The following is a 23,013-nucleotide window of genomic DNA, read 5'->3' as shown; positions in this document are numbered from 1 at the left end:
TTCAATTCTTGTCTAATAATGTTGATCACAGCTAATTATAAAGCAGAAGCATTTTATTTATTTAATGGCTATGACAAAGTTGTGTTCAATTTGCATTCATTTATGGGCTTGCTTTAATACAGCTCTGAAATTTGAAAGTCCAACTAGTAAATTGTCCTTTTCTGAATTTCTAATGACATACACTATGATCAGATTAGAAACATATGAATGACAGCATGCATAATCTTGGCTCAAAGTTTTTTCTTAAGCAAAGATGACCCACTAACATATCTTTTGATGCTCATTCAATCGGAACTTTATATATATATACATATGTATTCATTATTTGATCTGGAATAATTTTAAGTGATATATATGTATATACATGTGGGTATTAAGAAAAACAAAAACTGCCATCAAGGTAATTCTGACTTTTAGCTGCCCTATAAGACAGAGTGAGACTTGGTCCCTACACTTTCCAAGGCTGTAAATCTTTACGGGAGGAGACAACCTCATCTTTCTCCAATGGACTAGTTGGTAGAGTCGAACTGCTGACCTATGCCCCCAGAGCTCCTTGAAATTAGCACTTGAAATTTTCTATGGCTATCACAGCTTCTAATAGAGACTGGGAAACATTTTAGGATGATTGAACAATTATCAATTATGTCTATGTCCTCAGTGTCAATCTGAATTGGAAATGTGCCATCTTTTACATCTTCACTAATAGAATTTTTAATTAGCTGTTGATACTGTCAATAATAGAGTTGACAATGATTTTTTAAAAATGACCTGTTTAAACAACCCTTCATTTGGTAATTTGTTTTTTAGAATAAAAATCTGCTGCTTCTTTTTATGGTTAGGATGTTTATTAACAAAACACCTTCCCTTTTTTAAAGGCCATATTTTAGGGAAGATAATTAGTACACACTTGTTAAATATTTATTTGACTCTTGATTCTTAAATTCTATCATTAAAAGTGACACACATAACTTATTCAAAATCTAATGCTGTTTCATACTTTTAGGTAAATCAGGATTTTATGAACTATCTTCTCCCTACTGAGATAACAAGAAATGAAAATAGTAGAAGTCATAATTCGTGCATCAAAAGAATTAGGATTAAGTCGTGAAGACACAGAATTGCAGGAAAGCCTACACTAAAGAATTATTTTACAAGATGAAGACTTTCGTTTACTGCAAGGAAGACTTCTAATTGCAGACTAAGTGCTCAGGAATAGTCCCTCCCCGAGAGTGGCTCTGTGGTATTTCAGATGTCCGTTGCCCTTGTCCGTCACCCTCCATTCCCATGCTGGTGTTTTATGATTGTGCCTGAAATAAAATCAGCACCATGAATTCTGACTGAACTGGTCCAACATGCAACCCAAAAAGAAGTCCACTCTGATGGCGCGGAAGGAAGCAGAGGTGCCTCATCTGTAAGATCAAATTTGGGTTAACGATGTAAAGACAGAGTGTTCGTTTTCTAAGGTGGTTTAAATCATTGCCGCTACTTAAATTTAGGCCAGTGGGAAAGGGTGGAGACTCAAGGCCAACTCAAAAATACTTTCCAGGTCAGGGGTCTCCAGCAAACTTTTGAGATGGAAGAGCCAAACCTGTCCCTCCCAACAAATTAAAAATTATTTGAGCGCCGTAAGTATATTCTTACAACAGAATGAAATCACCATGATATCATTTTAAAATTTTGTAAATGAAACTATAATAGTTTTATTGTCTTTTCAATTTGACTTCAGAGCCACATGTTCATACTGGAAGAGCTGCATCGGGCTCTTGTGCCACAGTTTGCAGTTTCGACCCCTGTTCTAGACCCAGAGCGTTTTCATTGGTTTCTGAAGCAGACAGATTTCATTCACGTTATCAGTGAGTGCCTGATTCAAATCTAGTGAGAGAGATGCCAGTTGCTTCTATGGGCTGGTTAGCATGCTTCCCTAATCCCCTTTACCATCCTTCTGCCACGTACGTACAAAGGACCTCGGGGTTCTGGACACAGTCTCACACAGTCTGCGGAAAAGTTTTCTTTCTCTAGACCAGTGGTTCTCAACCCTCCTAATGCCACGACCCTCTCATACAGTTCCTCAGGTTGTGGTGACCTCCCAACCATAACATTATTTTCATTGCTACTTCATAACTGTCATTTTTCTACTGTCATGTATCAGGCAACCCCTGTGAAAGGGTCGTTCGACCCACAAAGGGGTCAGGACCCACACGTTGAGAACCACTGCTCTAGACCACGCAGCTTTGCCAATCACCGATTTAGCTTCTTCTGCTCCTTAGTGCCGTTTTAGCAATTATTCACTTGAAAATCAAGATTAAAGTCATCCCTTCATTCGTCCATCACACAACAACTATTTTTTGAGTACCTTCTCTATGAAATGTAATATATTAGATGCTTGGAGAAAGAGAAAAAAAGATTACAAAGTAGTTTTACCCCATGGAAAATTCACGTTGTAAGAGAGAGAAGGCATGTTTGTCTTCAGAAACATCCACAGTGCAATGCAGTAGGAACAACAGCAATCAAAACAATATATGTATACCCTGTGCACCATGCTTAGTATCCAGATGTGGATTTGAATAACTGCAATCCTTGAAACACCCAGGCTGGTGTGCTTTCGTGTGGACTTCGTTGACGCCTCATTTCCGTGGTTGCTTGTTTGAAGGTAAGCCTTTAAGACCCTGATACTAACCATTCCTCCCTGGTTATTAGATATTCCATCTTTTGTGAATTTCATAGGACTCTGAAGGCCAGGTAGTCCTTTGCCTGTTTTCTCTTTCCATAGGTAATCGAGTTAAGGCTTAGAACACAAAAAACAAGGACAAAACCTACTGCTATTGAACTGATTCCAACTCATGGTGATCCTGTAAGTAGTAATGCTCCATGAGGTTTCCAACACTGCAGGTCAACATGGGGACTGTGGTGAAGTCACAGGTGGTTCTTGTAGCTATAGAATCCATTCTGTGATCTAGTATGAATTCAAGCCCCTCTGCTTGTGGTTGTATCTCTGTTGGCACAGTGGTTCTGAGTTGGGCTGCAATCCGCAAGGTGTTCAGATTGAAACCAGTAGACGCTCCTTGGGAGAAAGTTGGGACTTCCTGCTGCCATAAGGAGTTATAGTCTTGGAAACCCATGGGGGCAGTTCTACCCTGTCCAGGAGGCAGAACTGACTCAACGGCAGTGATTGTATGCCTGTGATTATAATCCCGTTTGGAGGGCGTTCTCTATTATGCTAATTGACCCATAAAGGTGGGATGCAGTCTGAGTCTCCACTGTACTGGTGGATGTGAACTAAGTCACCACCCATTGTGGCCTCGGAGATACGGGAGCTGCAAGACGAAAAGCACGCCTCCGTCCAAAGCATTCCTCTGTGTAGGAAAGCTATCTCAGAAGCAGGGAGAGAACACAGTCCCTGGAGCATCGCTGAAGAACCATCGCCAGCAGAGAACATCTGAAGATCCCTCTCAGCAGAGGCTGAGACCAGAGGCACCAGAGACCATGGAATCAAGTAACCACACAGAGGCCGAGTAGAGGGGCTTTGTGCCTGAGACATGAGATTATGAGACTGTGAAGCAGAGCAGCTAAGCTTCCTGGCACATGGAAGCAGAAGCCAGAGACCACGTGATTGAGAGGCAAAGAACAAGAAAGGAGGCTTGCCTGCTGGCTGAGGAGCAGTGGTGCTGTGGACATATGACAGCATCCTTACTGTTGATTGATCCTGACTTGTGGTAACCTGTTAACTTTCCTAATAAATCCCCTTAGTTGTGGATTTTCTCTGAGTTTGGTGTGACCATTGCAAAGAATTATCAAATGCAGCAGAAAGTCGAGTATCCAGGGAGGAATGGTTGGTGTCAGGGCCTTAAAGGATTATCTTCAAATAAGCAGCCATCTAAGTGATGCATCAACTAAGTCGAGATGAAAGCAGCACACCAGCCCATGTGATCCAAGGATTATAAAGAATAAAATCCAAATCTGGAGGAGGCAAAGGTATCGGAGCTTAAATTCTGAACACCCAGTTTTCAGAAGGCTATGGGTGACAGTGGAAGTCCCAAATCCATTTGCAGGGTCCCCACCTGGATTAAGCCTCTAGTGAATCCCCTCTGACCACAGTCTCAGGATGAGAATAGCCGGGCTACTAGACAGGGAGAGTTGTAAAGTTGATCGTGGCAATTGTAGGTAGGTTAAGATGTAACACCTGATCATTTGATCTTCCTTTTGACCCATGTGAACATCGTTTCAGCTTACAATTTTTCTGATTTTTTTTATTGAGGCTTTTCTCTGTTTTGTTTTGTCATTGTCATTTTTTTTGTTCTTGTTGTTTCTCAGTTTTGTTTTGTGTGGTTTTTTTTTTTATTGTCTAGGAAGCCCAAGATAGGAAATCTACAGAGACAGTAACTGTATTAAGCATTATCTAGGGGCCTGTCAGGGGAAGTTAGGGTGAGATGGGGAGCTGACAATGATGAGAGCAAGATAGAAGAAAATGGTCTGAAATTGATGGTAGTGATGCTTGCACGACTTGTCTTAATATGATTGAGCTATTAATTTGCATGATGTGTGACTTTTATGCTAATAAAACTCTTAAAGAAGAGGGTAAAGAAGTCTGGAGGGTGCAGGCAGTCTGACCTCTGCCTTATGGCAATCGCTGTTAGGTTTGCATGGAGCTGGATTGAGTCTCCTCCTCCCTTGTGTAGCCAGAGCAGGAGAAGCAGGCAGCGTTGTCTTTCTGCTGGGGAGCAGCTGCTGGGCTTGACCTGCTGGTCTTGTGGATAGCAGCCAAGGCTTAACCCACTGTGGCACCGGGGTTCAGGTTGAACAAACCATGAAAGCTCACAGTTAGTAAAAGCTAGAGTCAGGCTTCAAATCCAGCAATACTTCATTTGAATGCTCACACTCTTTCGAAGAAACACTGTCTCTAAGTTCACCAGTATTGAACACTCATATGATCAGCTCTGTCCTGAATGCATCACCTCCATGTGTCATCGAATCATGGCACCATGATTCCATAACGCTTATATATCCACTTTGTAGTTGAAGAATTTGAAGGTTAGTAAAATTAAGTAACTTGACTCAGGTAGTTTAACCAAGGTATTTTGGGAAAGTATGATGGAAGAGGAGCAATTTCACTGGTTTAGTTTCATGAAGCAAGAGCAGGGATTTCAAGGTAGAGAAAATTGCGCCAGGAACCTGGAAAGAGCTATTGTAATCTCAAAATGTATAACTATTCCAAATTGGCTTGGATATGCAAATTATATTGGGCAGGTGGGGAAATTAACACTACAAGGATACGCTAGAATCAGATACATCACACTACTGAGTTCGGATTGTGTGAGCTGACTGTGGAGACCCCTGAAAGTTCTGGGGAGAAAAATGACCCATCCCAACTATTATTACTAACCCACTCATCTGAAACCCATCATTTCAACATGATTTAATGTTTTTTGATTTTCAAAACCCCCCCCCAAAACATGCACACTTACAGCTTTCATCTCAACAGCAAATTGCTATTTTGTTTTTGAAGGGATTTTTTTTGACAATTTTCACTAATCTCTTGGAAAAGCTGATTGTCTAGGCCATGGCCTAATCCTCGTCAACCACTTTAACTGTCAAGTCTGCAATCAAAGGACAAAAAACAAAAGAAGGAATTTGAGAGTGAGAAAAGGGGCAGGCTCTTTTGGACATCAAATTCAGTCAATTCAGATACACTCTAAGTCTTTAAGTAACTGTGGCAAGGCAGGCAGAGGTGCCCTGGTGGCACTGTCCAGTAAGTGTTGGACAGCTAAGCACAAAGGATGGTGGTTCAAATCCACCAGCTTCTCTGTGAGTAAAAACAGTTTGTCTGCTTCCCTAAAGACTGAATGCCTAGGAAAACCTACACAGAATAACTCTGAGTTGATTTGGTGGTAGAGGGGGACTGGGAGATGGTAGAGATTAAAAGAAAAAGACACTTTATTATGTTTCTCCCAAAGACTCCAGAAAAATAGTAGCAAACCAGAGTTACCCGTATGTGTCATCTCTACATATAATAGCAACGCAAATATGAACATTTTGTTAATTTCATGACCGTATCAACAAGCGCTTTCTGTGGTGGACACATAACCCATGGACGTGGAGAGGTGACAGTAAGAACCCAGTGACATTTGCACTCCTCCTCCCTGACGTTTCCCCCCCGGCTGCCAAGCATCGGCTTGCTGTAGTCAGCACTCCCGCTCCGCACTGTCATCTCATGCCAAGCTCATAACTTCCAAGTAGCAATCAATAAAAAATGAGGAGAAGCTTCTTGAATGGAAATATCTGGCATGACTCCCGGATCGGCAAAGTCTGCAATCCAGTTGGCTTTCTTCTTCGCGATAAGCTCCAACACAGCAACTCCCACACATGGTGTGCCTCGGCGTCTCTAGGCTCCCAAAGCCCGACTGGGTGATCTGGGGTCTAGAATATCCCCAACTGATCAGAAAATCACAATGCCAAAGCGAACCCAGTGTTTGTTTCATAAATAATGCTTTTAATTGGACAACAACCAAGAAGAGAAAAATCTTAATTCTCATATAACAGATGGGAAATGGGAGGCCACAAGCCATTAAGTAGCTTTCCTGTACAGCGTACATGGTACAGGGTCCACCTTAGTACAGAGACAGAGGCTGGTTGGCTGACTCCTAATTCACGTCATTTCCCCCTTCATCTCAAGGCCGCCCCTTAGGCTACAACCTAGACCCGTTGGTCCTCAATATGGTTACAAATAACAATCACTTGGAAAATTATTTCAAAATATATATCCTTAGGTCCAACTAGAGATATACTCAATATTTATAGTACATTTCTATCACTATCTAAACTATTTTTTAATTGGGTTTCTCCATTTCAAGGCAATCGACATTTGGGATTGGATAATTCTTTGTTATGGAGAACTGTCCCATGTAGTGTAGGACATTTATCAACATCCTTGTTCCCTACCCACTGGACACCACTAGCCCCGTCCAGTCGACTCTCTCATCCCTCTATGAACACCGAGAATGTCTTGAGACACTGTCAAATGCTACCGAGGAACAAAATCTCCCCAGACAAGAACCACGGATCTGGGAAACCGGGGAAAAGCATGATCAAAGTTTGTGGTGGTAAATTATTGGCCTAGGCTGTAATTTCTATATAGTGGCCTGAAGACATGAAAAAGCAGGCTCTGAAAGGCAATAGATGGAGCATCCTTTCTACTTGCAGGCGTTGCTTGGCTCTGTGAACAATAGTGCATTCTGGCCTGCAGAGCGGATAAATGTGGCCATGGAAGCTCTCCAAATCAGGATAGAATATGGCATATCTCCAAATAAGAAATGGCGATGAGGGACTTTAGATATTCTAGAAAATATCATTTGATTCATGGAAGTTTGATTCATCCACATTTCTCAAATTTACTATACTAGAACCCAAGGCTAGCCCACAGTAAATATTCTGTATAGACTTAACATACATTTCTTGTTATTGTAATTTTTTAAACCATTTTATTGGGAAGTTAGCAGTTAAAAAGCGTTTCACCAGAACAAAATGGATAAACTTGAGGCTATGAAGTAGTAGTATTACCATTTCATGGATCAAAAACAAAATGAAGGATTTAAGAATACTTCCCCAAATGTGGTTTCTCTAAAGTCAGGAGACCCAATGACAGAATGGATATTAATTAAACTCAAATCTCTAAATGGCATTCCTCAAATGGCTTTGTACTTGGTTAAAGTCACCAAAACTTTCACAGGACATGCATTTCTGGAAGTTTGTCACTGCCCTTCATAATCTCCCTTAAACCAAATATATCTGCATTTATGATTGGCATACTATCTATGGAATTAGCAAACTTTAATGATTACACTGATTATATATGTATGTATGTGTATATCAATCTATATAATATGTGTGTAGTAAAAACAAATATTCAGGATTAGAAAGTAGAGTTGCTTTACAACTCTTCATCAGATCACACATTCTAAATACTTCTGGGGACTCCTTCTAGGTAGCGTAGGATCATTCCTTTTGGGAATGCATTTCAACAGTACTACGATTGCAAACAACCTTCTATGTCACGCCAAGGTATTTGAATATAAGAGCCTTTAAAACACTGTCTTTTTGTAAAAAAGAGCTGGGGTGCTTTAATAATCTTAGAAGTTTGTCTAAATGACTGTTGGAAAGCATGCCAGCCAAGTGATTCATTTTATGTATTCATCCCGCTCAGCTCACAAGTAGTTGCTAATACAGCACTTCTAATATTGATTCAAGTTCCATAAAGGGATTGGACTCATAAAAAATGCTGGCATAGCATTAGGATGTAGGTGTTCCCATCTCTTGTCTACAGGAATAGAGGAAGGTGCCAAATTTTGTTGGTGACCGCAAGCATTTCGGAGCAGATGGGTGTTAGAGATCAAACAAATGCACATATATTAAAGCCACCAGCATCCCTCTGCAGCTCACTCTTTCACCCCTTTGGAAGAGAAGGGAGTCTTGGAAGATGGCCCCTGAACAAGAGATTGGCAGGTGCAGAGTCACGGTGCCGTCTATTTTTCTTTCTTCCTCCCTCATAGTGCCCCCTCTTTAATTCTTATCTGGGAGAAAAGCGGTTTCCTTGCCCTAAGGCAGCATGCTCAGTAATCCCTGGGATGCAGCACCGCCCAGGTCCTTCGCTGAGACGCTCTGTACTATAAAACCCAGAAATCTGATAGCTTCCTTCTGTCAGCAGAAAGCGAGAACAGGGCTGTGTCCTGAGAAACACCATCTCGCAATATTTTTCATAACTTCCATGCAGTGATGATCTAATAAGGATCTAAAAGTAATTAACTGGATCTCTTTTAGCCAACCAGAGCCTTATTCAAACACATATTTTTATCAAGATTCTAAGGGAGCCATAAATTTGGGGCATTTTGAAAAACTGGAATATAATCCAGTCCATGAACTGATCAGGGTTCAGTGCTAATAATAAATGGGGACTATTAAAACTGGGAATTATTCCAACATTTTATTTTGCCCAAACCACAGGACCTAGCAAATTTTACTGCAAAAGACAGGAATATTCAGCAATGAGTGAAACCATGCTGAATTAATCACTTGTATATAATCATGCCAAAACATGAGTGTTTTCAACAGTTTAAGTAGTGCCAAAGTTTAAGTTCAGTAAATAATTAATTATTGAGAGTCACTTGGCAAATTAAAGTAATTAACCTTCTGGTTTCTTTAATAAAACACACACTCTTTTTAAGATATGCTAACAACAAAATTTTACCCATTCATCTGTTGCTTTATGTATTTAGGAGGATGATACGGATGTAGGTTACAACTAACATATTAATTCAGAATGAAAATGTTCCTTCTCCTTCTTAGGATACAATAAAGATCTTCATTTTATGGTATGAACAAATGTTGGATAAACTCTAGCCTTATTCTGGTTTTCATTTCAATTTCCAGTAACATAAAAATTCTCCATAATTAAATAAAACGCTGAGAGGCTGGGAATAGATTTTCACCCACTTGTATTCTCCAACCATAAATGGTTTCTGAATGTTTTCATTTCTCTAAGATGCATTTCGTTTATGTGGGGAACTTGCAGCTGCATAATTAAATCTCAGTTTGCCAAATATCAAAAACACATGTATTGATTTAAACGAAGGGAACAGGCCACAAGCTGTGCAGCTGATAAGGCAGAGGAGAGGCCTCTGCAGTTCTTGGAAGGCTTCCTAAGAGCAACGAAAACTAAGAACCTTGAATTCAGACACTGAAACCGATTAACTTCCTTAAATCTTAGTTTCACTCTCACTTAAGCATTCTGTTCAGGCCAGTTGCTGAAAATAAGAGCCGCATGTTTCCGTACTTCTCAGTGCTGAAGCTGGATTGGCTGCCTCTTCACGCAGCCGCACCAGCGCCATCCAGGATCTCCTGTGTCCCACGAAGGTTCTAAGAAGCTCTACGAGGACAATGCTTCGTCCGCGCAGGACATGGGCTCCCCTTGCCCAAGTCCAGTCTAACATGGGAAAAGAGCGGCTAGAAGAGCTTGGAGTGCATCGTTAAAAATATATATATATATTTTTCAATTTTAGTCAAGTGTTTTATTTACTGAATTTTCATTTCAGGGTCCTTAATATGGGACTTCAGGGTCCTGAGCTGGTGCAAATGTTTAAGTCAGTGGTTCCCAACCTTCCCCATGCCGCGACCCTTTAAGAGAGCTCCTCATGTTGTGGTGACCTCCCCAGCCATGACATTATTTTCGTTGCTACTTCATCACTGTCATTTTGCTACTGTGATGAATCGGGCGACCCTCTTTGGGGGTCGAACGACCCACAGGTTGAGAAGCGCTGGTTGAGTGCTCATCTCCTCACCACTAGAAGGGATTTGCAAGGAAAGCCTGGCGCTGTGTTTCGTAGCCGTGAACACCCTGAGCGCCGTCCTGCTTGGCCACTTGTGGGGTCCCCGTCGATTAGAACGGACTCCACAGTAACTGGTTTTGACTGCGGACTTTGATAGAAACAGTGTTTGTTGACAATGGAGATTTTTCCTCCCAGAAAAAACAAACAAACAAACAAACAAACCTAAATAGATGGGAGGAACATATGTTTTTAAGCCAATCTCTACCTGATTCTTGTGAAGGCATTAAATATGTACGTACAACATTCATATAATTAGGTTCTCTATCGTTTTAAGAACTTCTTAGTTTCACACTTTGTGTAGTTTTATAAACTTAAGTGAAAGTTTTAGAATAAAAAATATGTTCATTGACTTATAAGACAATCTCTTACTTTCAGCTCTTTTTTGCTCATATAAAAATTTATTAATTTTGCTCATCCAGCTCATATAAAAATTTATTAATTTTTATAATCAGTTTGGAAAATGCTAAGTTAATTTAGCTCGATAAATATTCCAGGAAAAATAATGTTTGAATATAATATTGGGTTCATCCTTTAGTAAAGACAAATAGATCTTTGGAACCTGCTATGGTTCCAACTGAAGTATGATAAAAATGAGTTATTTAAAGCAGGGCTTCACTGAAATGAACCATTTGACTTCTGTCAAGAATGGGGCGCCATCAGCGGCTCAGAAAGTCAAATATAAGACTACAAAAATTCTACTACACAAACTTGAGAAGAGACTTGGGCTTGTAGACTTAGAAAGGAATGATGCATACACTACCATGAATCAAAGTCAAGGCAAGTTCATGAAAGGCCAGAATCCAACACAAACCCACTGCCATCAAATCAATGCCAACTCAGAGAATCCCTATAAGACAGTGTAGACCTGCCCCCATTAAGGTGCACAGACTGTAGCTCTACTGGAGTAGAAAGCACTGTCTTTCTCCCGAGAAGCAGCTAGTAGTTTGGAACTGCTGACCTTGCATTAGCAGCCCAACGTGTAAGCCCTATGGCACAGAAGTTGCTTCTACTTTATTTACTTCTATGTGGCAACAAAGAACAATGTTTACCATGTGGACTTCCAAAAGAACCTGAATGTTCCTTACAAGTGCGGATGGAGAGACTTTCACTTGCTTACTTTGGGCACAGCCCTGGTCACTAGATAAAGACAATGAGATGGACTGACACAACAGCCAGGACAACGGACTCATTTCTCTAATAACGTATTTGAATATACATAGGGATAGTTAAGACAATGAAGATAATATGGCAATGGTTAAGGGATTATACTCACTGGCTAGTAGGACAATTTAGCCAGCCTCTTTTTAGATCTAGCCAGTGTCAACAAACTCGGTGTTTCACCAGGCACTCTCAGGGGTAGGGCATTTTCTCTTCCGTGAAGCTGAAAGCTACCTCTCCGGAAAGAAAGCCCCATTAGTGTCTTCAGAAAGTGAGTGAATGAAGGAGACAGTAGAACAGAACAAAATGGATACCATAATATAGAGTGAATCCCTCTTCTATGTAACAAAACTTCGAGAATAGGAAATCGGTTCGGTCTTGACTCTCTCTCCCAGCTATGCATCTCAGGTGCTTCAACGCTGTTCTTAGGACATGGATTTAGTGCCTCCATTAATGGAGTGGGAGCCAGGCACAGGATCTGCCAGGTGTGATGTGAGCAGTTTAAAACAGGAATTATGGCTTCCTCTCTTGTCTTGCACATGCATTTACAATAATGTAGCCTCGGATGGAATTAAGTTCTTGGCAGGCGTGTTCCTCATGTTGACTCATGCTAGACTTACCCTCAACCAAAACCATCAGGCAAATTTTCATATATTTGGTATTAAGTCAAATCTTCCATATCCGGTGTTTGTACAGTTCATTTTTTGGACCCAAAGTAAGACTTTACATTTATTCCTATTAAGTTTCTTTCTGTTTGAGTTAGCTCATAGTTCCAGATGATTCTGTCAGTGGATGTCTTAGCAACCCCTGCGGCTTCTTGGCATTCAGTCTGAGCAACAGGTCACCATCACGGACAGACATGTTGAGCAGGCCAGGATTAAACATTTTATTTTGTTTTGTTTTTAAGAAAACCTTTTTTTCTCATAAGCTTATATGGATGGAATATTAATCTGTAATTTTGGGGTGCAGTTTTTCAAATAGTTAAAACTCTTAGTTCTGTCATCTGGTATATATTTCTGTACTTCATGCACAGAGAACTATGAGACAATGCAATTCTGTTGGTTAGGAATCTAGAGACAGGAACACAACTTCTCAACCTCTGACTTGCTGCCATGTGGGGTTAGATCATTCACTGTGGGGGCAGGAGAGGGCTAGCCTGCGCCTCTGAAGATGTTTTCTAGCACCCCTAGCTTCTGCCCAATGCACAAAAACACACAAAAAGAAACTCACTGCCATCAAATCGATGCCGACGCATAGCTGTCTTACAGGACAGGGTGGACGGACTCCTGTGGGGTGCTGAACCTGCAACTCCTTATCGGAGTAGAAAGCCCCACCCTTCCCCCAAGGAGCAGCTGGTGGTTTTGAACAGCCGACTGTATGGTAAGCATCCCAACACGTAACCAATATGCAACCAGGGGCTCCTCTCTACCCAGTCGTTGCCAGCAAATTAAAAAACAAAACTCACTACTATTGAGCCAATTTTGAATCAGAGATCCTCTCTACCATGTTTCCCCGAAAGTAAGACATCCCCTGAAAATAAGACCTACTTACAGTTTCGCCTCTTGCTGAAATATAAGGGATCCCCGAAAATAAGACCTCCCCGAACATAAGGCCTCCCCGATAATAAGGCCCCCCGCAGCTACCATAACTTTGGACTCTGGACCGTAGCGGCGGGCGCTGCCGCACAGCTCACTGTTGACCCCAGTGCAGCCGGAGCAGACAGGAAGTGTGAGTAAATGTATCACAGATTATGAGTAAATGTACCATAGATAGTTGTACATGGAAATAATGGTAGTAACAAGAAGTTCTTGATACTGTAGGATTCACAGTTTGTCTGGTTATGCTGGTTTGTGATGACAACTACTACCGTACCGTATACAGGTAATAAATTTCCTTTTTTGTTGTTCAACAATAAATGTGTACCGTATTCTTCTTCATGGAAAAATAAGATATCCCCTGAAAATAAGACCTAGCGCATCTTTGGGAGTAAAAATTAATATGACCCTGTCTTATTTTCAGGGAAACAGGGTATAAAATGGAATAGACGTGTCCTTTTGGGCTTCTGAGGTTGTAAAGCTTTACAGGAGCAGAAAGCCGAATCTTCTTCCCTAGGAGCAGCTCGTGGTTTCCAACTGTCAATCGATGGCTCTTGCTCTCCCTGCTGTCCAGGCGATTTTGACTCACAGCCACTCCGTAGGCAGAGGAGAATCACCTCTGTGGGTTTCGGAGACCATCAACCTCGATGGCAGCGGAAAGCCCCTTCTTTCTCCCCGGAGCAGCTGGTACCTACTCCACCACCAGCGCTCCAGGTAGTTGACACGAGGGTCCTTCAGCCCCAATTGTAACAACAAAAACCATCTCCAGCTATACCCAAATGTCCTCTGGGACTGAGACAAAACTCGTCCCATGAAGAATAAATAACTGGCTAGGGTGCTAGAACATTTTCCAACCTAAGTTAGTAACGCCATCTTTCTCACATATTTCCTAACTGGCTAGGAACACACCCAGCACTAACAGAGTTCCACACCAGAAGTTCGATGTTGCGTGATGCATGTTAAAGGTATATCGAAGTCATGAGGAACATGATGCAGCAGACGAAGAGGAACAATGCAACCTTACATGCCGGAGTGTGCGGTGCACTGATCTGGGGTAAAACACAAGAACATGGAACCTTCAAAGGGAATGCTGTGATTTATGAGGGGTAATCTGTAGCTGCTGAACATAGCATTCTTTGGAAAAGGAAAAACTGGAGACAAATTCAACAACAGATACAGACTGTAAGATATATTGAGCTCACAGTATACTAAGCAGTTATCAAAATGGACATTTTTAAACCTTTACTGCTACAGGCAGTGTGCACAATACAGTGCTGTGGAAAGAGTAAGGCGCACCACGGCAGGGGCCCCACGCTGCCAAGGGCATTCCATGTTCAGGACCAAAGGCGGAAGCACACTGGGAGCGCTGATGGGTTGTGGGAAGATGACGCACCATTTTAATGACCTCATTTAAACAGTTTTATGTTTGTAACATTTTCAAGAACTTGTCGTCATTGCTTTTGTAATTTTTGTGGGATATGTGTGGAGAGTCCCAAGGGGGCAGAGTCCCCCATTTCTTTATGTAAGTGAGCACCAGAGCTAGGATAATTCAGAAAGGGCACAGGAGGAAAGTTGACCATATTTATAGACAAGCTGATTCAGTCCTCTGTAGGAAAAAAATGGTTTTCATTCATTAAAAAATGTATAATCGAATGTCTAATGTTTCAGCCAAATCACCTCTCTCCAAATCAGAAGAGTCATCTTGAGCTTGCCTATTAAATAAAGATAGGTTTCTGGGTTTCGATTCCTACAGTTCTGATTTGGCAAGTCGCACATGAGTCTTGAACAAGCTCCTCAAATGATTTATTCTGACGCATGTGGCCCATGACCACAACTGGAGACAGGGCTCTGTACGAATTCATATGGTTTGACTGTAATGAACAGTATTGGATGTTGTTGTCAGATGCCATCAAGGGGGTTACGACTCCTAGCGATTATTATTATTATTACTATTACTACTTTATTTAGTTTCTTCCAGGCTAAAGATGAAAAAACAGTTGTATAGTCCATAATGGGGTGTTGGTAAACTGGCTCTTTGAGGGGAAAATCCTACTTAATGCATTTGCCAAATTTTGTGCTATGAAGACTCCCCTCAAAGCCCATTTCAGACTCCAATGGGTTCACAACTGGCTCACAAACTTCTTGAAAGTTTCTCTCTTGGTTCTTGTGAACGGTAAGGGCTGGCTACAGGACGGTGCGGTATTTGTTTTATTTCAGTGCTCGCACTCCTTTCCAGAGGAGCTATGTTATTGATAAATGATTGGATAGCTATCACCGTTAAGTTGGAACAAAGAAGCAGTAGAATGGCTTCAATCATTTTAAGAAAGTATTTTAAAAATATAATAAGGAAAACAACAATTCCGTGAGCTTTTACATATGCTCTCTTATTTTATCCCGGGTCCCTCCTGTGGATACGTCAGGAAGACTGACACACTTGCCGAGTTCTTTGGGACATTGTGAATTGGTTTCCTTCGGATGATGGTAAGCCAAGAAACGAGACTCCAGGGTTGGGCACCAAGCCAGATGCTCAGCCTCCACCTCCAATTTCCATGGCCCTCAGCCCCTAAATTGTTGAAATGCCCCTGGTCATTAATTCTAGAGTACTCAATCATAAAATCAACTCCTCCAACTTCTTCCTGCCTCACACACGATTCAGACAATGTTTTCTCTAGGAAACCCGTATCAGATGTGTTTCATGTGTCCACGTGCACGAAGTGGCCTGAGTGGAAGCTAATAGCACAGTTCTTTCAGTAGTTTGACCAGACATATTTTAAGAAAATTGGACCTGAAGCCTATATAGCCAGTGGAGGCAAATTTACAGGCCAGCTTTTAAGAACCAAACTCCCTCAGGCACCACTTTCTAAAGGCAAAACCAGAAAGGAAATGAACCCTTGCTTAAAGACAATCCACTTGATTTTATGGGTTATCAATTTTCTAGCTGGCACACAGTTCCCCAGTACTGAAGAGGTATTTTCCCCCCTTCTTTCTTCAGTCCCCCTTCCATACCGAAGAAAGAAGTATTTTGAGCTGCGGAAATGTGAAGTCCGCATTGGAGCAAACAGCTCCATTTCCTGAAGACGAGGCATGAGATGCAGCGTCAGGGCAGCAGCAAAGATCTACGATGCAGGCTCACCACGGAGATGTCCTTGCCAATACATGCATTAAAATCGGAGCCCGAATTACATTTTGCATTGCAGGATTACTGAATCTTCAGCTTGGGTGGAGAATGCATCTCTCTTATGTGGAGGGCAGTTCTGTCAGATGGCCAGTCAGCAACAATGCAGATAGAACACTTGGGTTTCCTTTGACCTTCTCCCCTGACCCTGGAGCTGAGCGTACCAACCTCTCAACGGTGAAAAAGGATGAAATAGACTCTTCCTCACTGTTGACAATGTCAACCTTCTCAATGGGATGGACTCTAAGAAAGGGTCTATGATGTAGCATTCTACATATCAAATTGACTAGGCCACCATGCTCGTTATTATATAATTATCCTCCATTTTGTGATCTGATGTAAGGTAAGAGTCCTTCTAGGAAGTCATGTTTTTCAATCCTGTCTTTACTTGTCATCATCCCAACTCTGGGTAATGGGATGTGAGCCAGCAGCTTGCTGTCTGACCGGCTGATTGTGTGCTCATCAGGGGAAGCCCCTAGCCTGATGTCTGACTCACAGATTTGGGATTTGCCAGCCTCCACAACTGTGGGAGCAAATATATATATAAAATGTGTGTATGCATATATGTGTATAGATACACACAAGGGGCCTTCCAAGAGTTCATGGGAAATGGAATGAAAAGACAATGGAATTTCCCCACAGACCTTTTGAAGCCCCTAATTCTCTATCTGTATGTAAGTCTGTCTGTCAGTCATTCTGCCTGCCTGTCTACACACTTCAATGGTTTTGCTCCTCTAGAGAGCCCAGTTGAAGAGAGGGTCAATGGTTAGTGGGAGATACTATTGGGCTGCAGTGTGCTAACAGATAGAATGAATTAGTGCCAAACATACTCGTGTATAAGCTGTTTTTTAGCACATTTTTAATGCAGTTTTTGTGGTAAAAGTAGGTGCCTCCGCTGATCTTCAGGCTGGCTTACACTTGAGTATAAACGTTATACAGTTTTCTTAGGACATATACTTGTGTATGGAACTAAACAATAGACTGGTTCCTTACAGACTGCAAGGTATCAGGGGGTGAATAAGTGGAAAGATGAATACATTTGATAGCATTTTTGATAAAGACAGGATGAATACTTAAAAGTTTATGCTAGTTTCATCAGAATCTCCATCCTTCCCCAAGCTTCATTTAGTTGCGAAGGGGAAGAATTTTCACGGAAAATCTGAATGTTCAATTACGAGCTTCAAAATCAGCCATTTCCACGTGCCGTCGGCATAAGTGCCAGAGTTCACATCAAAGACATGTGAAGGACCTCTCGTCCAAATGGAACAGTAAGCTCCTCAAACAGGAGACATCAGCTCTCGCAAATGGCCATTACTTCAGTAAATGGAAACGGCCCTCCAGCAGATGGGCTATGTACCTTGCACTGTTCAGCTTGCCGATAGCCTACTAAAAGACTGGTTTGAAAAAGAAGAAGAAGAAGTACATGCCCTCCTCAAATCACAGGACCCACATGGAATTAGCAGGATCTAGTGAAGGAGTCATTCACCAGCTTATCGAAAATTAGGAACAGACTGTGGACATCTGATGATTCTACATATCAATATAAAAACGACCTCTAGAAACCCAAACTGCAAAGCTCATCATGAAAAGCACAGGGCAACGCACAGCACTGTGGTTGAAATTAGGGGCAGCGCATGACGCAACTTTAAATACTGACCGGCGAAAAACCTGCCCTTAATCTTGTCTCAAAACAGAGTCGACATTCTCAGAAAGGGGCAGGCTCCTTTTATATCACACGACCTCTGGGCTTCTGAACCATCTCCAGCTGAAGGTGGCAACAACGCACTAAACACAGACGCACTAAACACAGACGGTGGGTGCACATGAGTAAGGGGCTCAGCGGCGCGCCTCACCTCTCCCGCTCGTCCTGCGTTTTCTGCAGCTCCTCCTGCTTCAGGGCGCCTTTCTGCTCAGCCTTCCCGTCCTTGTCCTCTCGCTTCTTCCGAAATCTAGGGAAACAGAACGGAGAAGGTGGCTGTGAACCAACAGCCCTCTTCCACTGTGAGGTGAACTCCCGAGAACACCAGCCTTGATTCCAAGGAATGACAGCAGTAGCCAGTGTAAAATCGGTCCTGAGAACAGAAAAGGCATGTGGCTACTACAGTCCCCTTTGCCTTCCCCTGATTCCCATCCACTTGGGTAGTTACTGGGCAAGAAGCACAATGTCATGTGACTAAAATACTAATTCTCTCTAACCAGTAGAGAGTAAAACACTGGAAGGTTATCGTCAACATATAACGTGCCATCCATATATAACATAAAACCTGACCAGGCTCCTAACTAGGTTTCCAAGCTCCATGTGGCGTGAGATTTCAGACTGAAACCACAGGGTTATAGAATGATGGTGCTGTTAGGGGCCTTGTAGAATACCTAACCCAATGTTCTTGTTTTCTGAGGGAAAAACCAAAGCTCCTTGAGGTCTCCAAGTTCACTTAGACCACCCAGCAGGTTTAGGGCAGGGCTGGGACCAAGCACTGTATGATCGCTAACACTGCCTTCTTCTAACCACACTGCAGTCTGATGAGAGGGCGCTGTGCTCACTCCTCAGTGCCTGGCGCAGAGTGACTGTTTTGAAAGACACCGGGTTTCCTTCGCCCTTTTAGCGATATGAAAAGCTACACAGTTGAGATGAAATTAAAAGGGAGATTAAAGGGTTACTTTGAGATATTTCTAAACGACAGGTATTTTTTCATTATATAATTTCCCGAAAGAAATCTATGGTCTTAGTACCAACAAACAGGAAAGCAAAGGACAGCTAAGCGCTCTGCTAATTTGATAGCCAGTGGAGGGGCGGGGGTAGGGTTCAGGGAGAAATCACTCCATTAGGCATATTCTGCAGTTCGGGTGAGCATTTTCTTGTCAAATCGACGGCAATCTCAATTGTTCATTGTAACTTATCAAATAGTAGCAAATTTTAACAATGACACATATGCATGTGTATGTCCATCTTTATCAATCAACTATCTGTCATCTCACCCACTCCTGTCTGACAGTCTGCCATATGTGGTGGCTGCTATGCTGCTATAAAGCGAGAAACTAGGACATAAGTAGGTTTAATACCAGCAGGGTCACCCATGGTGGGCAGGTTTCACTGGAACTTCAATACTGAGGCAGACTAGTGAGAAAAGCCTGGCAACTCACTACTGAAAATTAGCTGATGGAAATCCTACAGCTCACAATGTACTGTGGTCTGAGATCACGCTGGGAGATGAGCTCTCTAAGTCGGAAGGACTCAATCCTCACAGCGACTAAGACAACCAGCTCAGGGACACCAATGACTGTGTATGCTGGGTGATCAGTTAGTACATTCTGTTGTACACTGGAGCTCCACAAGTCAGCACCAACCCAACTCAAACAAAAATGACAGCAGCAACCTACAGACTTAGATGGAGGTTGTACACATACATGTGTGCATACTACATATACACACAATATATGCATGTGCTATACCTACATATGCATACTGTATGTATACTGTATACACATACATCCTGTATATATATATACACTATATACACACAAACATATACTAACATAGGGAGATTTTTCAAATTATAATCACTCACTCAGTTGGCTTGTCTCACATATAACACAGAGAAGAGAATTTCCGCACACAGAAAAACGTACTATAGAAGCAACAAGACACACCCAAGAGTCACAAAATAAGCTCGTTTCTGTCTTGTTCAGAAGTCCAGAAGACTCAGTGTACATTTGTTCCTCCCTGGATTGTGTTTCCGTGCAGACCAGGGATTGCTAGTCAAGTGGACACTCAGAGTTTTACAACTGGAAGATGTCACTGCTAAGAACCATATTCCTGCGGTTAATACAATACAGAATGCATTCTGCCGGCCCTCCTAGTGTGCACTCTTCTGAATATTTCACAGTTACAATTTCAATTAGCAACCTCTTCCTTCTCTTCCTCTCCATTGCTATCCCTCCATCTCCTTCCGCTTCAGCTGAAGTTCTTTGGGGGGTCCGCTCTAACCTTGGAACCCCAGCTGACCAACTATCAGCTCTGACTTTGTCTTCCCCAACCCATTTCTCTGCAGCTTCCATTTCTGCCTCTCTTTGTAAAAATGAATCGGAGACAGAAGGAAAATCACGGACAGAAATCTAAGAATATTAACTTGCAAATATAATTCAGACTTGTTCATATATCTCCAAGCTCCATTTATCTTTCAAAGCAGGAGATACCTAACTAATGTGTGTTTCCACGAATATATTTTATAGCTTTTGAGAGCCCCCCCACAAAGTCTTCCCGATCAACATTGCTTGAAATTTCTTTATGTGAGAAATTAATATCTTAGTATATTGCATAAATACTTTTCCTTCAAATATCATTGAGTATAGTGATATTCAGTAAAAATTTTCAAAACTGTGGAAGTACAGTTAGAAATAATGATTAAAATGCTTAGAAATAATGAGGTCAAAAATGTTGCCAAAGGTCTGTGGATAGTAGGCTTCTTGTTTCATTATTTATTGTCTTCTAAATTTGTGATTTTCTGAGCTGGAACAGTCTTGTTTTTGAAGGGTAAAATTAATTCAACCTGTAGTAAGTCTTGGTCTTTCTGATCACACTCAATACATGATTCTTTCTCCTCGTGGCTAAGATATTTTAAAGTGTCTTCTTAGCAAGAACTGTCGATAATGGCCAATTCAGCCTATGCCACAAATAGGTATGTTGTTGTATGCATGTGTGTTGTATGCATGTGTGCTGTATGCATATGTGTTGTATGTATGTGTGCCATCACATTGGTTCTGACTCCTCTACCACAGAATGAAACGCTGCCTGGCCTTGCACCACCCTCACAGTCAGTCCTATGTTTGAGCTGCAGCAACCATGGGATCCATCTAATTGAGGGTCTTTTTCACTGACCCTGCTGCCAGAATAGGTGATGCAGTTAGCTGCTAATCACAAACTGCAGTTGAATCCAAGAGCCACTGTGTGGGAAAAAGGTGAGGATTATTTGTTTTTAATTCCCATAAAGATTTATGGCCTCAGAATCCCAGAGGCAGTTCTTTTTCTACTCTGTCCTATAGGGTTGCTATGTTGTAGTGGTTGTTAGGTGCCCCTGACTTGGTTCCCACTCACAGTGACCCTATGAGCAACAGGACGAAACCCTGCATGGTCCTGCCTCATCCTCACCATTAATTGTTCCTCTGCCTGAGCCCATTGTTGCAGCCACAGTGTCCATCCCTCTTGTTGAGGCCTTCCTCTCTCTCGCTGCTCCTCCACTTCACCAGGCATGATGTCCTTCTCCAGGAAATGGTCTCTCCTGATAATATGTCCAAAGCATGTAAGATGAGTTCTTGCCATCCTTGTTTCTAAGGAGAACCCTTGCTGCAATTCTTCCCAGACAGATTGGTTTGCCCTTTTGGCAGTCCACGGTACATTCAACCTTCTTCTCCAGTACCACGATTCAAATGCATCAATTCTTTTTTGGTCTACTTTGGTCAACGTCCAACTTTCACATGTATCAAGGAAACTGAATATAAACTCAGTCAGCAGTTTGAACATACTGTCTGCTTCGAGGGAGACATTTGAGGTTATCTGCTCCTACTAATTCTCAGAAACTCAAAGAGACAGTTCAACTCTGTCCATGAGGTCTCTGGAGTCCATACCAACTCAATGGCAGCCTGCTTGGAATACTATACCCAGCACAATAGCCTTGTCCAGGGACTGATTTCTCTTGATGATATATCCAAAGTTTTGCCATCCTCACTTCTCATAAGGATTTCAGCTGTACCTCCTCCACCACAAGTTTGTTGTTAACTTTTAGCATTCCCTCAAAACTCAAAAATACTCACTGCCATCAAGTAAGTTCTGACTCATAACAATACTGTAGGGCAGGGTAGAACTGCCCCCGTGGGTTTCTGAGATTGTAACTCTTTTTTTTCTTCTTTTTAAATCATTTTATTGGGAGCTTGTACAACTCTTATCACAATCCATCCATCCATCCATTGTGTCAAGCACATTTGTACACTTGTTGCCATCATCATTCTCAAAACAGGTGCTTTCTACTTGAGCCTTTGGTATCAGCTCCTCATTATTTCCTCCCTCCCTCATGAACCCGATAATTGATAAATTATTATTTTGTTCGTGTCTTACACTGTCCAATGTCTCCCGTCACCCACTTTTCTGTTGTCCGCCCCCCAGGGAGGGAGTTATATGTAGATCATTGTGATCAGTCCCCCTTTCTCCCCCACCTTCCCCTTCCCCTGCTGGTATCACTACTCTCAGTATTGGTCCTGAGGGGTTTATCTGTCCTGGATTCCCTGTGTTTCCCAGCTCTTAGCTGTACCAGTGAATATACTATGGTCTAGCCAGATTTGTAAGGTAGAATTAGGGTCATGTTAGTGCAGGGGAGGAAGCATTAAAGAACTGGAGCAAAGTTGTGCTTCATTGATGCTATACTGCACTCTCACTGGTTCGTCTCCTCCCCGCGATGCTTCTGTAAGAGGATGTCCAGTTGCCTACAGATGGGCTTTGGGTCTCAACTCCGCACTCCCCCTCATTCACAATGATAGATTTTTTGTTCTTTGATGCCTGATACCTGATCCCTTCGACACCTTGTGATCACACAGGCTGGTCTGCTTCTTTCATGTGGGCTTTGTTGCTTCTCAGCTACATGACTGCTTGTTTATCTTCAAGTCTTTAAGACCCCAGATGCTATGTCTTTTGATAACTGAGCACCATCAGCTTTCTTCG

General features: G+C 42.1%; 1 protein-coding gene across 1 annotated transcript in view; it reads right to left on the bottom strand.

Annotated features, from left to right (window-relative positions):
* Positions 1-23,013, bottom strand: part of PARD3B (par-3 family cell polarity regulator beta) — a 1,175,277-nt gene that overhangs the window by 211,946 nt on the left and 940,318 nt on the right. The window contains exon 19 of the mRNA XM_045296697.1: positions 18,158-18,253. Coding sequence (XP_045152632.1) covers positions 18,158-18,253 — 96 coding nt within the window. The remainder of the gene's footprint in view (positions 1-18,157; positions 18,254-23,013) is intronic.

Source organism: Echinops telfairi, unplaced genomic scaffold (genome assembly GCF_000313985.2).
Source record: "Echinops telfairi isolate 266 unplaced genomic scaffold, ASM31398v2 ScPeMD7_3;HRSCAF=10, whole genome shotgun sequence".
NCBI classification, from domain to species: Eukaryota; Metazoa; Chordata; class Mammalia; order Afrosoricida; family Tenrecidae; genus Echinops; species Echinops telfairi.
Note: the sequence above shows the minus strand (reverse complement) of the source record. Positions and strands in the feature narration are given on the sequence as shown.